The sequence below is a fragment of the Eublepharis macularius genome, chromosome 1, assembly GCF_028583425.1.
Source record: "Eublepharis macularius isolate TG4126 chromosome 1, MPM_Emac_v1.0, whole genome shotgun sequence".
NCBI lineage: Eukaryota > Metazoa > Chordata > Lepidosauria > Squamata > Eublepharidae > Eublepharis > Eublepharis macularius.
The window spans coordinates 115,296,303-115,314,549 of record NC_072790.1 but is presented as its reverse complement, the minus strand read 5'-3'; the positions used below and the strand labels follow the sequence as shown (position 1 = coordinate 115,314,549).

General features: G+C 41.7%; 1 protein-coding gene across 1 annotated transcript in view; it reads left to right on the top strand.

The window, feature by feature from the left end:
* Window positions 1-3,059: 3,059 nt before the first annotated feature.
* MOXD1 (monooxygenase DBH like 1) overlaps window positions 3,060-18,247 on the top strand; it is a 75,017-nt gene continuing 59,829 nt past the window's right edge. Inside the window, exon 1 of the mRNA XM_054975333.1 lies at window positions 3,060-3,419. Coding sequence (XP_054831308.1) covers window positions 3,156-3,419 — 264 coding nt within the window. The 5' untranslated portion in view covers window positions 3,060-3,155. The remainder of the gene's footprint in view (window positions 3,420-18,247) is intronic.

The window sequence follows — 18,247 nt, the reverse complement described above, 5'->3', positions numbered from 1 at the left end:
CACTCTTAGATAAATGAGAAACAACTATTGCAGAAGCTATAATTATTGGTAATATATTCAGTAGCTCAATCTATAATCCAAGTTTTATTTAAAAAATTCCAGAATCTCTTCAGCTTGACCTTTTATAACCTCATGCCAATTTTAATCCCATGATGCTTATAAACTATACTTCTAAAATTAGGCACTGCTGATTCTAGCAATCCAATATGAACTCATTTTTAAAAAGAGTTTCACCCTGTCCATTCATCTGAGATTGCCAGTCTTCACTGGATATAAGTCTGTTCTGCTTACTAACTTCTAAACAAATTAGGACACAGGCCACTGATGGATACATAAGTTTAAAACTAGGGATGTAAGTATGTTTGAGAGCCTGATAGCTTGGAGGCAATGCTTTTTGAAGGCTCAGGGGACACTCCAGTTTTGAAGAGATTATCAAAACATGTCCCATTGAAAGAAAGGTGTTTGCCTGAATGAGATGAAAATGTGAGGACCTGAAGAAGAAACTCTTTCAGATAAAAATGTCTATGTAGCACGGCTTTAGGAAAAGATTTCAAAAGCAAATTTAAAAGGCTAAATGGAAACATGTGACCTCATACTTTATTTTAGCACTGTGGTTCATGTACCTACACTAATGAATTATGTACCACACACGGCATAGAAAAATACACACTAACCTCTTTCCTTACATATGTTATTTTGCTTAGCAAAGTTTTCCATCTTCTTACTTTTAAGGCACCATCATTTAATACTTGGAAAAGTGAAGTTTCAAAAGTGTACATTGTGGTCGAAATGTGGAGATTTGTCCTTTCATATTACAGGAACCCATTTTTGCCATCATCTTTCTTGTGGTTTAGATCCAGTATCCCATAATTCCTATCCTCTACAGCCTAAATAAATAATTTGAGGAGAAACAACTAATACTCTTCAGAATGGGACATAATTCCTAAAGATATTTTGTGTGCACCTGAGCAGGGATCTGCCAAAGTGTGGTCTCTTTGGAATTCCCCTGTTTGTGGTTTGTTGTTATTGCTATTTAAAAGTGATCATAAAACACCAGCCTTCTCAGAATGGTTTTCATTTACAGTGTGTGCAAAAAGAGCATCCAGCCATCAGCTTTTACCACAGCTAAAGTGGTAAAACAAGAAGGGACAGAGGTACTTCAAGGAGGAGATCCAAATAGCACCTGGTGGGGTTAGAGCCCTTATGGTACACAGTCTTTTACAGTGCAATCCTAAGCGGAGTTACTCCAGTCTAAGCCCATTGAAATCAGTGGGCTTAGACTGGAGTAACTCTGCTTAGGTTTGCGCTGCTAGACTGTAAAGCCTACATTAATCCTCCTAGTTCCAGGCTGCTATCGGTATGGGCAGAAATTAGCATAGAGATTGGCTGAGTTTCTGTATAACATCTGAATGTCCAGCACAGTGAAGGTATACCCTTAAAAACCCTTCATCTGCAAAAACCTTAATTACTGTACTGCACTGTTAGCAGTGAACCATCCTGTAAAATCTTGTTGGTGAACCATCCTGTAAAATCCAGTAAGGGTGGAGCCTCGTCCCCTTTCTCAGAATTTTTCCAAGATGTAATCAATCATAATTTCAACAATTGCTTGAACATTCACAAGAATGATTTATATTGTGACTTCTCTGCACCACTGCAGGGTAAAAAATGGTTATGGGAATGAGCCCTAGGTTAAAAAGTTTTCAGATTTCATGGGATGGATGTCACGCAAGGAATTGGAACAGGCTGATCAAAGTGATATTACATTATATACAAGATTACAGTAATACCCCTCTTTTTCATAATCACAAACACAATTAGAATTCCAATTCTACCCACAAGCATGCAATGAAAAGGTGATAAAAGCCCACCTTCCCCACACCTAGACCACAAATATGGCAAGGTAGTTGAAAGATATGAAGGAGTATCTATCAACATTGCCTTGGGTGTGCAGTCATTGGTATTAATGCAATTTTTATTTAAAACTTTTGGGCCGTGGTTTCCATTGCTCTGTTGCGACCTGCCCTGAGCCCGCAAGACAGAGTAGCACAAAACGTCCAAACAATTACTGTTCCCACCCTGCTGATTGCATTATTAAACTCTGGCTTGTCCAGACAGCAGCTTGCCCCAAGGCTGGTTTTGTGCTGTGGTGCTAGACTGCCTGTGAGGGGTCTGGAGAATGAAATGAAAGATACGTTCTTTAGGGCAGTAATTTTGTGCCGTGGTCACTCTTTGGACCACTGCTTGCACTGATCCTGCTCGTTTGCTGTTGGGAGGGGCAAAGGATTGGTAAAGCACATCAAGTGATGCCTGGGAAAGTACCTGCCTGAAAGCAGCACACAGGTTGCCACCATATATATATATAAAATCTTATGCAATGATCTCTCTGCAGTTCAATGACTTGACTACACAATTGTTGCTGAGCCTTCTAACCTACCAGTGTGCTATTTGAACTAGTGAGGATAGCATGGGGACTGGCAATCTGTTAAAAACCTAAATTTTAGAAGGAGGGGGCTGATAGGTCCACCAGGGATGTCTTTATTTTTTTAGACTCTGCTCAAATAAGAACAAAAGAGCAGCTTTGCGGAATCAGACCAATTGTGCACATAGTTGACCATCCTGTTTCAAACAGTGGCTAACCGGATGCTCCTGAAAGACCAACCAGCAGAGCACAGAGCAGAGAGTTCAAAACACTGGTGTTCAGAGGTACACTGCCTCTGAACACGGGGCTCCCATTTATGCCATATGGGTAACAGCCATTAATGCATGTACCACCCATGAACTTGACTAATCCTCAGCTAAACATTCTGCGCTGCTGAGCTGCTCCAGTTAAGTCCTCTGTGTCCTGCATCTGCCGTCCATCACTCCCCCCTCTCCTCAGCAACTTCTCTTGGCCCTCCTTTTGTGCCCCTTCCCACCCTCTCTTCCATGGCCCTCCCTCCTCCTTTTCTCGCTTCTCCCCTCGCCTCGAGGTCAGCTCCTGGAGGGCGGGGTGACCGGCTCCCGCCCCCTCCGGAGGCGCCAAGAGGCAACGGCGGGCGCGGCAGTCGCTCCAGCCGGCGTGGAAGGCGCTGCCCCAGCGAGGGACGAGCTGCGCGCTGCTGGCGCCCAATTCTGCCTCTGCGTCCTGGAGCGCGGGCGCGCGCGCGGGGAGGAGGATGCGCCCCTGGCCGCCGCCGCTGCTGGTGCTGCTGTGCTTCTGGGGGCTGCCCCCTGCGGCCGGCCGCCACTACCCGCACAGCGCCGTGCTGGACGGGGCGTCCCGCTACCGGCTGTCTTGGGCTCCTCAGGACAGCGCCATCGCCTTCCGCCTGGAGGTGCGCACTCAGGGCTACGTGGGCTTCGGCTTCTCCCCCACGGGCGCTATGGCTTCGGCGGATATCGTGGTGGGCGGATTGGACCGGGGCAAGCCATACCTGCAGGTGAGGGGCGACCTCAGTCTCCGGCGGGCAAGCCGGGAGGGAAAGAGGCTGTTTGGTCTTTGGGGAGGGGCTTACTCGTCCCCCGGCTGCCCTCCCCGTCCGCTCAAAGTGTGTGGGAGGTCAGTCTAGATGGCACCAAGAGCCGGTTTAGCAGAGGGCTGAACAGTAACTTGCAGAAGGATAGCTTGAGGTCCTTACAGGCGAGCAGTCGTGCGCTCTGTCTGTGCTCACCGGTGCTCTCCTCTTTAGGCGAGGCTGATTCATAAAAGCTGTGTCCCCGCGTTTGTGCCTGTTCGCTCCCATTTTATCATTTATTGCGCTGTTACCTAGTGGCAGTAAGTACAACGAAAGTATTAAACTTTTCCTTCTTTGAGCCTCAATAAACGTAATAAAGTGATATATTATGGAGTGGGTGGGGGGAATTGTGATGTGTGCTGTTCTTTTATTGGAGAGGGTCAGTTAGTGTGACATATGGGTGGAAGGCTGTGGCTTACTTTGTCTCATGGTTGTGTCCTGGTACTTAACTGGATTTTGAACTCACGATTTCCAGAGCAAAGTAGTTCTGACAAAAGCTGGCCTCATTTCAAGAGGAAAAGCTGCAGATAGATTGACTGCTTGGGTAGCGTTTCAACAGGAGACAAACTTTGCAATCCTAAAGAGAGTTATACATTTCTAAGTCCATTGATGCTTAGAGTTGCACTGAAAAGTCACTTAAAATTTCATGTGTTGGTATCTGCCCATTTATGATCTCACATCTGTTGATTTTGTGCTAATTTATGCACACAGATTCTCAAAGTTACCAAATACTTCAGGAGCTATTATTGTTAGCAACTCAGAATATTTGCTCTCTACCCACCAAATACCCTTGGAAGACTTCGAAAGATGTTTCTTGGCAGTTCTCTGCAGCTTCCCTATTCGCCAACATTCATATTAATCCTTTCAGTTTTTATGGAAAGTTCTCCTCTCTGGAGGTGTTAGGTGGCAGTTACTCTGTTTAGGATTTCACTGTGTCATATCTAATTTCATAATGGATTGGTAAAAACACATACCATGATAGGTACAGAAGATTTGATAAGAGCAATGGCTAGAGTCTAAATTTTTTAAGAGCCTGTGGCGCAGAGTGGTAAGCTGCAGTACTGCAGTCCAAGCTCTGCTCACGACCTGAGTTTGATCCTGCTGGAAGCTGGGTTCAGATAGCTGGCTCAAGGTTGACTCAGCCTTCCATCCTTCTGAGGTTGGTACCCAGTTTCCTGGGGGTAAAGTGTAGATGACTGGGGGTAAAGTGTAGATGACTGGGGAAGGCAATGGCAAATCACCCAGTAAGAAAAAGTCTGCCAAGAAAACGTTGTGATGTGACGTCCCCCCATGGGTCAGTAATGACTCGGTGCTTGCACGGGGGACTACCTTTACCTGCCTTTTTTATAGTCTGAATTCGGCCATGATAGGGCATTTGGTTTATCATTTTGTATCTCTGCAATTCATATTTCATGAGATTCCATGTTGTAATCCTTTAAACCTATCTGGACACTGGATCCAAAAAGATAATCTATTGATTATATGGTATGTATTGTTATCTTCAGCATGACTCACAATTTCTGCATTCTGCATTACTTTGCTCATCCATGGTTATCTCTGTACAAAGTCATCTAATCAGGTCTCAAGATGGGCTGATAGGTTACTATGAAATCTGAAAAAAGCATCTCACAGTTCCTGTATTTATAATAGCCTGAGTTGATACAACTCTCTATTCAACAACAACATATACTTCTTCATTTTAGCTAACAAAAAATAACAGTTCACAAATTGCAGATGCCATTAACCTAAGAATTCGAAAGAACTAGTGTGATTTCTTTTTAAAGAAGATTGCAGCACCAAAAGTCTGCTTTCCAAAGAATTGGTAGGTATCTCCCTCTACTTTTTTTTTAAAAAGGTGGGATCCAGGAAACTACAAATTTATTAGTGTAACTTCTGAAAAAAACTGATATAAAACATTGAATGTAAAATGTATAGGAAAGGAATGTTAGCCCAAATAGGGCCCCACCCACTCCTGGCCCATTTAAGGAGAAGGCAGGTGGAGTAGAAGGAGTACAGAAAGTCTTTATTGCAATAAAGGGAGGAATAGGTTCTTAACACAAAGGAAGTTACCTCAGGTTCCTCACAGAAAACAAAGCTGCTGCCCCCTTTATACTGAAGGCAGCCTATTCCATATATGGTAATCCAAGCCAATTGGCCTATTTCAATGCTGCAGTATGATGTTCAAGGCACAAGTGTGTCTAAAAAGTTAAACAAGTTAAGTTGATCACATGTCCTCTGGCTCTGCCTGTGACCAATCAGTATACTCCTTTAGGAGCACTAGGCCAGACTAGGCCCAACGTCAGGTATGTGCCATCTGGAAGAATCACCAGTTTCTGCAAAGGGAAGTCTTGCCTACTTTTTAGAGAACTTTGATACTGTTCCAGTAAGCATGGTAGATAGGGCATGCTGACAAAGCTTGTCATCAGAAGTGTCTGGATAAAATTAACCATCATCAAAGAGAAAGGATTAGTTTCTGGATTAGTTTCTGGTTTAAAAACAAAAACAAGGAAGGTGCAGGTAGGAATAAATGGACAGTTTTCTTAATGCAGTGCCATAAACCCTGGGCTCCTCCATTTCTGGAACAGAAATTGGCCAGATTGGTTAGCAAAACAAAAATCCTCACCCATGGTATTGTTTTAAAAATGAGAAGGGGGAAGCAATTGTATTTGCATGAGCTACCACTTAAGGCCACAGAACTCCCCTAGAGTACTAGCTACAAAACTGAACTGTAGAACCACTAAGTCGCTAGTTCAAATCTCCTCTCTACTAGCAGTTTAGTAAGTGGCCTTAAGTTAGCTACTATATTGAAGCTTCAGCACCTCCCTTTCCATCTGCAGTACTGGAGTAATAATACCTACTAAATATTGTTTATTAGCCAGATTATATCATGGTTGAGTTCCTTGAGTAACCCTTTATTCTTTAGACCAAATAATTGATTCCTAAGCGATTATCGAACAAGTAATAGCTTTAAAAAGTAGTTCATTTTTCAGGGTGAAGGGGGATGAATTCATTAATATTATGTGAAGTGTGATGAGTATCACAGAGAGCCACCAACATCCAGATCTGTTACTTGAGTGCTGGTCTTGTCCTATAAAAGCAAATCTAACAAATAGAGCTATCCAAAGTTTTATATCAATAATATCATTTCTAGGAAAAAGGATTAAACTACATTAGCTGACATTTTGTATATCTTGAGTTCTTCTGCAAAGGAGGCACAAAAATCCCATACAAATGATAGTGAAAGTACTGTAGAAAAGAACTCTGGAAAGGTGGCATCAAATTCTCTAAATAAACAATAAATAAAGTCGCTATTCCTTTCTTCAGCTTGTGTTCCTCCTGCATTTGTTGAATGCATATGTGTTAATAACAGCCAACCCTAGAGACCAATTTGCAATTTCTTCTCCAAATGATGTAATAAAAAGAACCAGTGCATGGTGTTGAAGACTTCAGATAGGTCTAACAAAGCCAGTAAAAAAAATGTATTTGGAGTTCATCCACCAGAACAAGTAAAGCTGTATTTGACTTAAAGTCTGACTGAAAGGGGTCAAAAAGTGTTTACTGGTGTTTTGCTACCACTTTGCCCAGAATTGTCAGTTTAATACCATTTAAGTGTACCCTGGTTTGTGGCCATTCACACCAGTTATACAAACAACGTTTTCAGCGTAGGCACTTAAATTATTTTTGCCTTTAGATATACCTCTGTTAGTGTCTCTCTTCCTGAGTGAGGCAAAATTGATCCATCCTTACAGTGACATCAATACATGCGGTGCTTTTCAGAGTTTTGAATGTGCAGTTCAAAATAAATGGCTATGCTTCTGTTAAGGAGAACACAGCAAGATGTAGCTGACAAATCTGAGAAAAATTACAGTGGAAGATTTGAGCAATAGAATTTGGCTGGGAAAATGGCTGTGTAGTGACTACAGTAAGCAAACAAAACAAAATTAAAGAAGCCAACACTTTCTTCTTTTTAATTGTTTCCCCATGTTTTTATTGTCATGAGAAAACTTTCCAAGTACTTTTTCCAAGATCAGGAAAAGGTTTAATGAACAGCACAAATCAAACAAATATCTCTTTCTCTTGTCCTTTTGATATTACTATTGTGTTTTATGTGGGGCTTTTGCTTCAGTATCTGGTATTATGAGCAGAATATGAAAGAGGATTCTATTAACTCTTTTTAAACAGATCAGTCAGGTTGAAAGATGTAATTATGTTACAGAGGCAGAAAGACAAAAGGGAACTTTACAAAGGGCCTGCACATGTTTTTAAAAGTTTAACTGAGTGAAGAGTGAGCAGGGAATGATGCATTATTGACCAGGCATTCCAGGAGTCCAGAGATTAGAGTGGGAACCCAGCTCTAACAATCTGGAAAGTGCAAGACTCATGTCTAAGAGCAGTCTCTCAAGCATGCTTAATAGCTCTTCTGTAAGGGGTGGGAAAAGGAAAAGGAGTGAGAGTTCAGCTAAAGGAAAACAAGTTTGCAGAACAGTAAAGTGCTATATAGCTAATTGCAGACACTTTCAGACAATTGGTAGTAGTTTAGATGTTGATCTTTAATTGTTTATACAAGGGGAAAAGACCCTCTCCCCCTTCCCCCACCCAGTGCAGTGAAGCAAAGATGCCTGAGTGAAGATGGGTGTTGCCTCAGAGAAATTGGTCAATCTTTTTGTGCTTGTAGCAATATTACTCTTCCAGCATTACTGAAGTAAGCTTTTATTTGCCATGAGAGTTCTCAAGGCAGCTCTAACTTTTGCATCTAGCTTTTTAGAAAACCCCTCTTTTGTGCTTATGAATTGATGCAGTTTGCATTTTCTTGCACAGTTTGAGGCCTTCTCCTTGGTCTCCACTCCGGTCTGGAGTTGTGCATCCCACCCACAGCATGTAGTAGCTGGGGGATCCATTTTACATAGAGTAATCTGCCTCAATGAATGCCTATTTTGTACAAGTTATACAAGAGGGTTGCATTGTATCATCCATCTGCTGAACTCTTACACAAAAATAGTCCTTAAAGGCATTAATCCAAATAATAATGAATTCATTACTGCTTAGAAGTTAGAAGTGCTATATGATTCATTCTAACCTTTTCTTGTTAGCTGACAAATAAACATCCAAGTTCAAAGATAGCCATTTATCAAATATATCCCATAGAATTAATTGAGAGATGCTTATAGTGGAGCCTTGGGGAGGGGGCAGATTTTGAAAGGCTAAAAAACAGTGAACACAACAGTATGCTACTTTTAAATGCACTCATGTCAACAGCAGTAAAGACATGTCTGGAAAACCAATTGAATGGCAGCTAGAGGGCTCACATAAAGTGTATGCCATACTGACATCATACTGCTGGTGCCTGATTGAAGGCATTTAATGTCTGGTAGGTATCTTTAGGAAAACGTAAGTGTCCATTACAGTGTTGTGATTAGTGTTTTGGACCAGGTTCTGGGAGATCCAGGTTCAAATCTTCACTCTTCCCTGAAGCTTGTTGGGTGATCAGGGCCAGTCTCACTCACAGTCTAACATATCTCCCAGGCTTAATGTTCTGGATGACTGGTCAGGCCTGATTTAGATATAGGCATGCACTTACGAAGCCCTGAGCATCTAGTTAGCTTTTTTATATAAAATCATTTAAGGGGTGCACCACAGATATCATTTTAGGTTCATTACTGGGTATAGTCCACAAGTAATACAAAGTCTGTTTCCATTGTAAGTCTTTATTAATAAAAACATGATTATTCAGCATTCTTAATATTGGCACAATCAACAGAAAACCAAACCATCCATTCTAACAACTATATAGATCATTACATGAGTCCAAAAAAGTATCTTACCCAAAGATAAGCAGATCATAGGCAAAGAGCCCCTTCTAAGAAGATGCTCCCAAACAATTCAGCTTCTCATATTTATAGCATTTCAGAACCGTCTCCTTACAATAACCCACTGTCCTGCTTCAAAGGGTGCGCGTTCTTGGCTAACTTGCTGTCTTATAACTTCAAACACCGTACAAGGTAATCCATACTTGAATCATCTTATTGAAGTATATACAAATACTTAGTTCATTCTTGGTATATTTTAGCTTAACAGAGTCTATGTAACATTAGTGATTACAAGTTTCTCATACATATGAATATCTTTTGGCCCTCCACCAATACATCTGTCCTTGAATTTTATCTTTAACTTCTGTGAATTCTGTGAATTCATTCTCAGATGCTCTTTGCACCTGGGCTTTAATACATTATATATATTGATATGAGTTAAACGGCTCTTCTGATCTACCCAAGGCCAATACAACTGTGTTATTCCTCTGTGTTGTGCCACTCTCCAAGGTTGTTCTTTTCTAAGACTCTTGACTCCCTTTGCGGCATGTCTAGTTATGGGGCCAAATTATCCCTGTCTCTAAGTGCAAAGGTATCTGCTATGACTTTCTTGGTTAAATCCAGCAATTGTACTCCCACAGTTCTAGCTATTTCCATGACATTAGAAAGTCATCCAGTGATCTTAATGGGTGGGCGGGGATTGGGACCTATCAAGACCAACACTGTTACTAGTTACGTGGTTACAGTTTTATCTCATGGTTACTGTAGTGCTCTTCAGAAGTCAGTGTGGGGGCCTCACATAACTTCATAGATTGGTAAGGATAAAATGGGGAGCTGATAACTATGCTTGCCATCCTAAAATCCTTAAAGTAAGAATGTAATTAGAAATAGGTACAGTACCTGAAAATTTACATTGGAGAATCAGGGATTGAGCATAGTCATTGCCTATCAGGCAACTCTTGTGTTCACAGGGTTGTGCTCTAGTTTGTGGTCCCATTATGGTAAATGTATGACCAAGAATGGCAATTCTTTATGCTGCTGCAATCCTGCTAAAACAAATGAGTTATAGAGTAGTAAATTGTAGGTAAGTATAAGGTGATGCACACTGGAACAATATTCCTAACTTTAAACATATGAGGATGATGTCTGAACTGGGTGTTACTGAGAGGGAAAGAGCTCTTGGGATTGTAGTGGGTAGTTAAGTGAAAATGTCGCTTCAGCATGCATCAGTGGTGAAAAAGATGTACTCCATGCTGGGGTGGGGATTATTAGGAAAGGACATGAAAATAAAACAGCCAATATTGTAATGCTCCTGCTCTACTGAAATACTGTGTAGATGATGTTGCAGAGGTGGGAAAAGTGCAGAAGAGTCCAATCAAGATAATCAGTTGGAGCACCTTTCCTTTGAGGAAAGGGTAAAAAATATGGCACTATGCAGTTTAGAAGAATGATCTCTAAGGGGGGGACATGACAGGATTATAAAATCTTGCGTGGGGTAGAGAAAGTGGATAGAGAGGATTTTTTTTCCTCTCCGATAATACTAGAACACAGGGGCACCCAGTGAATTGATGGGCAATAGATTCAGCAGAGACAAAAGGAAACACTTCTGTACTCAATAAGTAATTAAATTAATTGCTAGTGGAAGTAGTGATAGCCATGGGCACTCATGCTTTAAAAATGGATAAGGCTCATTAAAGGAAGAGAGGTCTGTATGACTGAAGGGGACTTTCATACACAGAAGCATCAAACCTCTGAATACCTGTGTAGTGCTGGGGAAGGCCTTGTCCTCTGTGCTCTGCTTGTGGGGCCCTCCAGGGAAATTAGTTAGGCACTACATGGAGCTGGATGCTGTACCAGTGGTCATCCAGCAGTGCCCTTTTTATGTTCTTGTGTTAAATAGTGTGAGATCAAGAAGTATACCCTCACTACTTGTTCGGAATAGACAAGATTTGAAACTGAATTGAATCTGAGTAGCACTGCAATTGGTACAAGGGACATTGATTTGGCTCTTGTCCCCTGACCCAATCCACTGCACCCAATATATACCTTCCCTGTACCAGTTGATTTTTCATGTATTCCTTCCACTGCTAGCTCCACCACCTCTTCTGAAGTCCTTTGCCCATTCCTGTTCACTTGACAATAAACCTTTGATTGCAGGAGCTTTGCATCCTGAAGGGCAGCTTATTTGAACATTCATCTATGGCCATTCATGCATTATATTTTATAAGTATACATAAAATATTTTGAGTGTATCTGTAAAACTGTCACATGTACAAATGCACATGTGCAAATGCATATTTCTGGCACGCATAATTCAGGTAAATATGTTGAGAAATTAAGGTTAACTATATAATTATTTATTTAGTATATTTCTATTTCGCTTTTCTCTATGACAGAGACGCAAAGTGGCTTACAAAAATATACTTTAAATCAATTTACAAAACAGTATAAAAGCACATTGTATTAAAAAGCAAGCAAAAACCAAAAGATATCCTGGGCTGATGCCCACTAGGTCAGTCTGACTGGTCAGGGCCGTGGACTGTGATCCATTGGCTAAGAGCCAAGGCCCTCAGGCTCTTGTCCCTTTTAGTTTGTGCCCAGAAGCTCACGCCTGCAGCAGCAGAGAGACAAAACACTCAACCTAGTTGTTTCAAACTGGCAGCCACCTTCCATCAGTTCCCCCTCCTACTCAGTCTACATGTTATGGCAAATATGTCTTCTATGTAAAGTATACATGTAGAGTATAAAGTGTGCTCCTGAGTTCAGCACAGTCCTTGCCTATATGATAGAATTAACCCCAGAGCTGCCTATCTGAATCACTCTGAAGAGAGAAGTTGATGAGCAGGAGTTAGTTATTTTGTTTTTTAAAAAAAGTTTGGAAATTGTTAAACTTCTCTCAGACTTCTTTCTTCTCTCAGACTTCTTTCATTTCTCACTAAAAATGAGAGTTGAAAGAAGTGGAAAAGTTTGCTAGTCAAATGGGAAAATGCATGGCAACATTTCCACAATGTTTCAGGCTGTTTCCTGGAAGCTAATAGAAGGCACTTTCTCATTCTCTTTTTACCTTAATGTGGCAGCACCTACTGAAGATGGAGTAAGCAACTAAGATATACAAGTTAGAAAAACTTTTGTCAGAACCTGCACTCAATGTGGTTGTAAATCACTTTGATTTCAGTGGGACTGATGCCATATTTCACATCTCTGTTGCCTAACAGTTGCCAGGAAATTCATTGATAGACTGAAGCTCTCCAAGAACAGAGGTCTTTATTTAATAAACACATTGAGTTTAAAATCGCCCATTTGTATGTTATGTTTAAACTAGTTCATTTATTTTATTAATTGCGATTTCTGTTACCATCTAGCTTCTTTAAGAAGTTTGGAAAGAAATAAATACACATACTTTTATGCACATTGAAATCCTCCTTCATTCATATATACAGCTCCATTTAAGAAAATGAGCCATACATTCTATTGATATTAAGTCAAAAACAGTTAACAATGTTGGTTCATTAGGACAACATTTGGAGAATATTAATATTGGAGTGGTTTCTGTGTGATATAAGGCAAGATTAGCTATAGACTTTAGCTAGCACTGATATCCTAATAAATTGTGCTAAAATATGTGGAGCTTTGAAACATTATTGTTGTTCCTATACAGTGTCAGCTACCCATTGCATTCTGAATCTGTTTCATACTGAGTGATACCAGTGCAGGGGTGGATTGGCCATTATGACCTCCAGGCACAATCCCAGAGGGCCGAAGGCATGAGAGACCACCTTGCCCCAACCAGGACCACCCTGGCCCCAAATGAGGGGTGTCTGCAGCCCTGTGAGGGGTGGGTGAGCTGCTGCTATGAGCAAGCTGGCTGTAAGCATTCTGTGTGGGGCAGGTGAATCACTGCTATTGCTAGGGAGATGGCTGCAAAGACCCCAGATGGAGCAGGTGAGCAGTGGCTTGCCCACCCTACATGGGGCTAGGGTTCCCAGGTGCCCACTAGTGGTAGGCAGACTCCCAGTGGGGTTTGCCCCCCTGCCAGCCGATTGCTGTTGATTGGTGGGAGATGGCAAGCTGTCTAGTGGTCTTCTGCCCCTGGCCCACAACCTGGGCAAATATGTGGCATGCATGCTCCCGACAGGGTGAGTACTCCCTGCTCCCACCCCTACCGGTTGTCACAGAAGACCTGGCAACCCTTTATGCAGTTTAGGCAGCTAGCCTGCTCTGCACAGGGCTGGGGCTGGAGCAGCCAGCTTGTTGTAGCAAAAGAGCCATCTTTTGCTCCTTCCTGTGCTGTTGGGTAGGGTGGGGTAGACGCAAGGCGTGGCCCTTTTCAGGACTATTTTTGCTTCTCTGTCCATTCCTGGACCAAAGACCCCCCATCTAGGCTATTCCTACTTAGTCCAATTGACAGAAGCTCTTTGAGGACTTTGGTAGAAGTTGTTCTGAGCCCTTAGATATTTTTAACTAGAGACACTTGGGATGTTGTCCATGTGAAACGTGTTCTGTGGTATACAATTTTATTCAATTGCTATAAAACATAGCAGGAAAATTGCTTATTATCATAATCCTATTGGAAACAGATTTGACCAGTTTTGAAAGAATTATTTATTTTTAGATGGCTTACATTTAAAACAATGTAGCAATATAAAAACAAACCATTAAAAACAAGCTATTGAATATAAACATCCTGAAAACTATCCATAAAACAGAAGCAGACTATTTAAAAAGATGGAAAGATAAAATCTCTAATTAAAAGCATAGCTTAATAAGCTGTGTTTTGATCTGGCACCTACAAGAAGGTTTCCAGACTGGTTTCAAAGGCAGCCCTACATAGAGCGCATTATAGTAATCCAACATATGTGATTAGAGCATGGATCACCATCTCCAGATCATGCTTTTCAAGGAATGGTTGTAGTTGTCAATCCAGGTGGAGCTGATAAAAAGTGCTATATGGCATGGAGGAGACCTGAGCCTCCAACTCTAGGCCAGGATCCAGTAGCACCCCCAAGCCACCATGGGGATTGCAGCCCCCTCCAGGATATGCTAACTGCAGTTACTGAGCAGCTTCTCCATTGACCAGCAGAAACTCATTCTTCTCTGTCTTGAGCTTCAGTTTACTGGCCCTTAACCTTCTCATTACCTTCTTCAGGCACCTATTCAGCATTTCCACAGTTAACCTGAGTTAACTGTTAAGAAGAAATAGAGCTGGATGTCATTTGCATATTGGTGACACAACACTCCAAATCCCCAGACAACCTCTCCTAGTGGTTTCATGTAGATGATAAACAGCATGGGGGACAAAGGGGAACCCTGTGGGAGCCCACAACATAAATTCCATAGGACAGAACAGTTGACCCCAGCACCTCCTTGTGAAATTGGTCGGTCCAGTAAGAGCAGAACCACTGAAGCAGAATCCAATTCCCAACCATGCTTGCATACCCAGAAGGATATTATTGAAAGCTTCTGAGATGACTAGAGGAATCAACAGGGAGACAGTCCCCCTGTCACTCTCCTGGCAAAGGTAATAAACCAGGGCAACCAAGACTGTATCCCTCTCAATCAGCCATGAGGGGTCAAGGTCAAGCCTGGATAAGTTGGGCCACACACTTCAAAGCACCTTGTCCATTTCATCATGCCTCACCAACTGAAAGTCATCCATACACCTAGAAGCAGACTACATTCCAAGAACATCCTGAGATTAAACCTATCAACTGCAGTGCTATAAGTTATGGCTAATGCAAACAATTTTATATGCAAAATAAATTGCAAAGAAATCCCAGTGGGTTTGTATGTTTTCCAGGTTCATGACATAGAAAAACTTTGCCAGATGGCATTTTGCAGATGCAATGGTGGCAGAGAAGTGAGCTTGCTTCACTTCCAGTACTACCACAGAGAAGACAATAATGTACTCTCATCTGTGTTCACTTCGAGTTTTCTAAACCTGGGCTCTAACTTTCTGCCTAGCCATTTCATTGTTCAAAGTTTCTCAGTGATTCAAGGGACATTCTGGACTGCATGGAAAGAGGAAAGGTGCTCAGGTGTAATTGTCTCCATAGCTCAGGCCATCTTCAAATTCCACAGATGAACCAGGATTGCAACAGGTGCACCAACATTGCTGACTGGAAAATCCCCAAGAGACATCAGGAAATCTTCTGGATTCTTTACCCTCCTGGAGTGGACCATCCTAGTTGTCCCCTCCAAATGTCCATGAGTCTCAGTCTCACCAGATAATGGTTGATCCATGACAAGGACAGAGTGGAAAATTACCCAATTACCAAATCATGTAACTTATCCTCAGAAAACCAAATCAAGTGTATAACTCTCTGTATACGTAGGTACCAGAATATTCTGGGACAGCTCCATGGTTATCAGGGAGGCCATGAAATCCTGAGCTGCTCCTATTAGGGCAGCCTCAGCAAGAACATTGAAATCCCCAAGAGCAACAAACCTCAGTGCCCTTAGTGCTTAGACCAATATTGCCTCTGTCAGCTCAGACAAGGAGACTATGGGCAGCTGGGTAGGTGATACACCAGCTGAATCCCTAATTCTCAGTATCAGGTACATACACTCAAAATTAAAAGAAGTAGGGGAGGAACCTCCGCAAGGTATAGCATCCACCCTCCAAAGCAGCCATTTTCTCCAGGAAAACTTATCACTGTAGTATGGAGATCAACTGTCATTCTGGGAGATCTCCAGGCTCCACATGGAGGGTGATAACTCTAAAAAGAAGTAAGGCAGTCACTCTCTTGAGGTTTTACAGCTGGTTTTTCATTCCATTTTAGGTGCCATTAAAATGCTGATCATCACCATTAAAACCTCAAATTTCCTGAACTACAGTATTTAAAGGACCACTTGATCCTATATGAATCTGCCCATCATTAATGGCCTTCTTCTGAGGTCCTTCTAGGTGCTATGTGTGGTCATCAGGGACAAGGCCTTTTCTGCAGCTGAGCCTTTGATCTGACACTTCTCACTTCCAGGTGTGAATCAACTGACATCTAGCCTGGCTAGTTTTAGGCATCATGCAAAGATGTATCTCTTTGCTCAGGCTTTTGGCTGATTTGCATTGTGGTTTCTTTTACTTTTTTTCTTTTTGTAACCTGCCTTGGGCAGGTTTCCCAGAGAGGCAGCAAGACCATCTTATAAATGAATAAATTCCATCCAGTTCGATCAATGCTCTGTTAGTGTTTCAGGGGGCATCTTGAAAGTATTGCTGAAAAAGCATGGTGTACATGTTTATTGCAGACAGATGGGCTACACAGCTAGGATCTGAAGATAGGAAATAATCATTGTGATATTTGGAGAACTATGCAGTGTGCTAATGTCTTTTTAAGCTCTATAGTATGTGAGAGGAGGTATGTGATCAGATCCCTGGTCTCTTGAAATACGCTTTAAAAGCTGTGTTGGAAAATATGGAATTATATTGGAATCACATAGCTGTAGGGGAGACGGGTAATACTTCTTTGCTTTTTTGAGATATCAATGTGCTGCCCTCTCACACAGCTGCTGTTTATTCCACAGAAGAAAATTATACTTTACCTCCAGCAAGGCAAATGCAAGCTATGGAGTGGGGGTAGATTTCTATCAGGAAGTTAGCACTGGGAAAGATTAAAGTCCTTTCCCTCGTGCTGTGGTCCCAATCAAATTGCCCCTCTACTATTAAATGAAATTTAGATGGTAATCCTAAACATTCTTACTGAGAAGTAAGTCCCACTGAACTAAGCAGCAGTTGCTTCTGAGGAAAGTTACTTTGGACTTGAATATTAAAGAGATACAGTTGGATTTCAGATCTGTAACACATGCCTCTTTTGCCCAAAGACTTCTGCAAAAATATGCATTTCTTAAATTTTATTTTGTAATCAAGAGGCCTAGAAAGAAATTCGTAATTCAGATATTCCCCCACTTTGCCTCATTTCTCAGAATACTCACATCTCTGGATTAGGATCCCCAGATAGTGGGGAAATAGAGAGCCTGGGCTGACTCCATGGTTAGTTGAGGTCCTGCTAATAAATGCAGTGGATTGTGTTCTTCACAATACCTGATTGTAGTACCTTGTTGTTCTTCATCCAGTTTATTCAAAGCCAGGTTAGAAAATCATAAATTCACCTCCCTGACTGGGAGGAGGGGTTATGCTTTAGGCTTCGCCGTATCTAGATAATCATCTATTCAGTCACCTTTGATTGACATAATTATCCCACCCATCTTCCAAGGAGCTCAGAGCAGCAGTTTACCTCCATAGCAACCACATGAGGTAGGTTAGGTAGAAAGACAGCTCAAGACTTGAATCTGGATTTATTACATCACTCTAGCCACTATACCACAAAGACTATTATGCAGATTGTTGAGAGGGACTAGTGGCCATCAGGCCACCTTGGAAGCCCAGGGGACTGGACAACAGCTGCATAGCTGTTCTAAGCAAGTGTTGTGTGGGTCCCAGAAGCACTCTATGCCTGGGGGATATGATGCCTCTTGGCAGCCCTGATGCAAAATAGGACAGCTATCAACTCACTGTCACTAGTAACGCAGCTAGCATTTCACAAGCATTAAACATTTCACAATTCCATATCCACTGATACAATTGCATAATTAGACCATCGTACTCTTTTGATCCTCTGTGTTGGAAAGCCTCAGTATATAGAATCTATTTCATTCATATTTACTTTACTGATTGGAGAAAACCAAAATATCTTGTAGGTGCTTGAGGGGTTTCTTCCCCCTTTAAACACCTGTTCAGACATGCAGTGACAGCTGTGATTTTTTCCTCAAGGTTCCTTGTGCAGCTGTGCTTACATTCTTCAAGGATAAAACTAGGCTTATTTACATCCTTTTATTACATCCATAAGAAATTACTCTCCCTGGCATTATGTATAGCTCTAATCAGAAACCATATCAACTGAAAATCCCTTTTGAGAGAGAGCAAGAACAGGGTCAGCAGCATGTGAGGAGCAA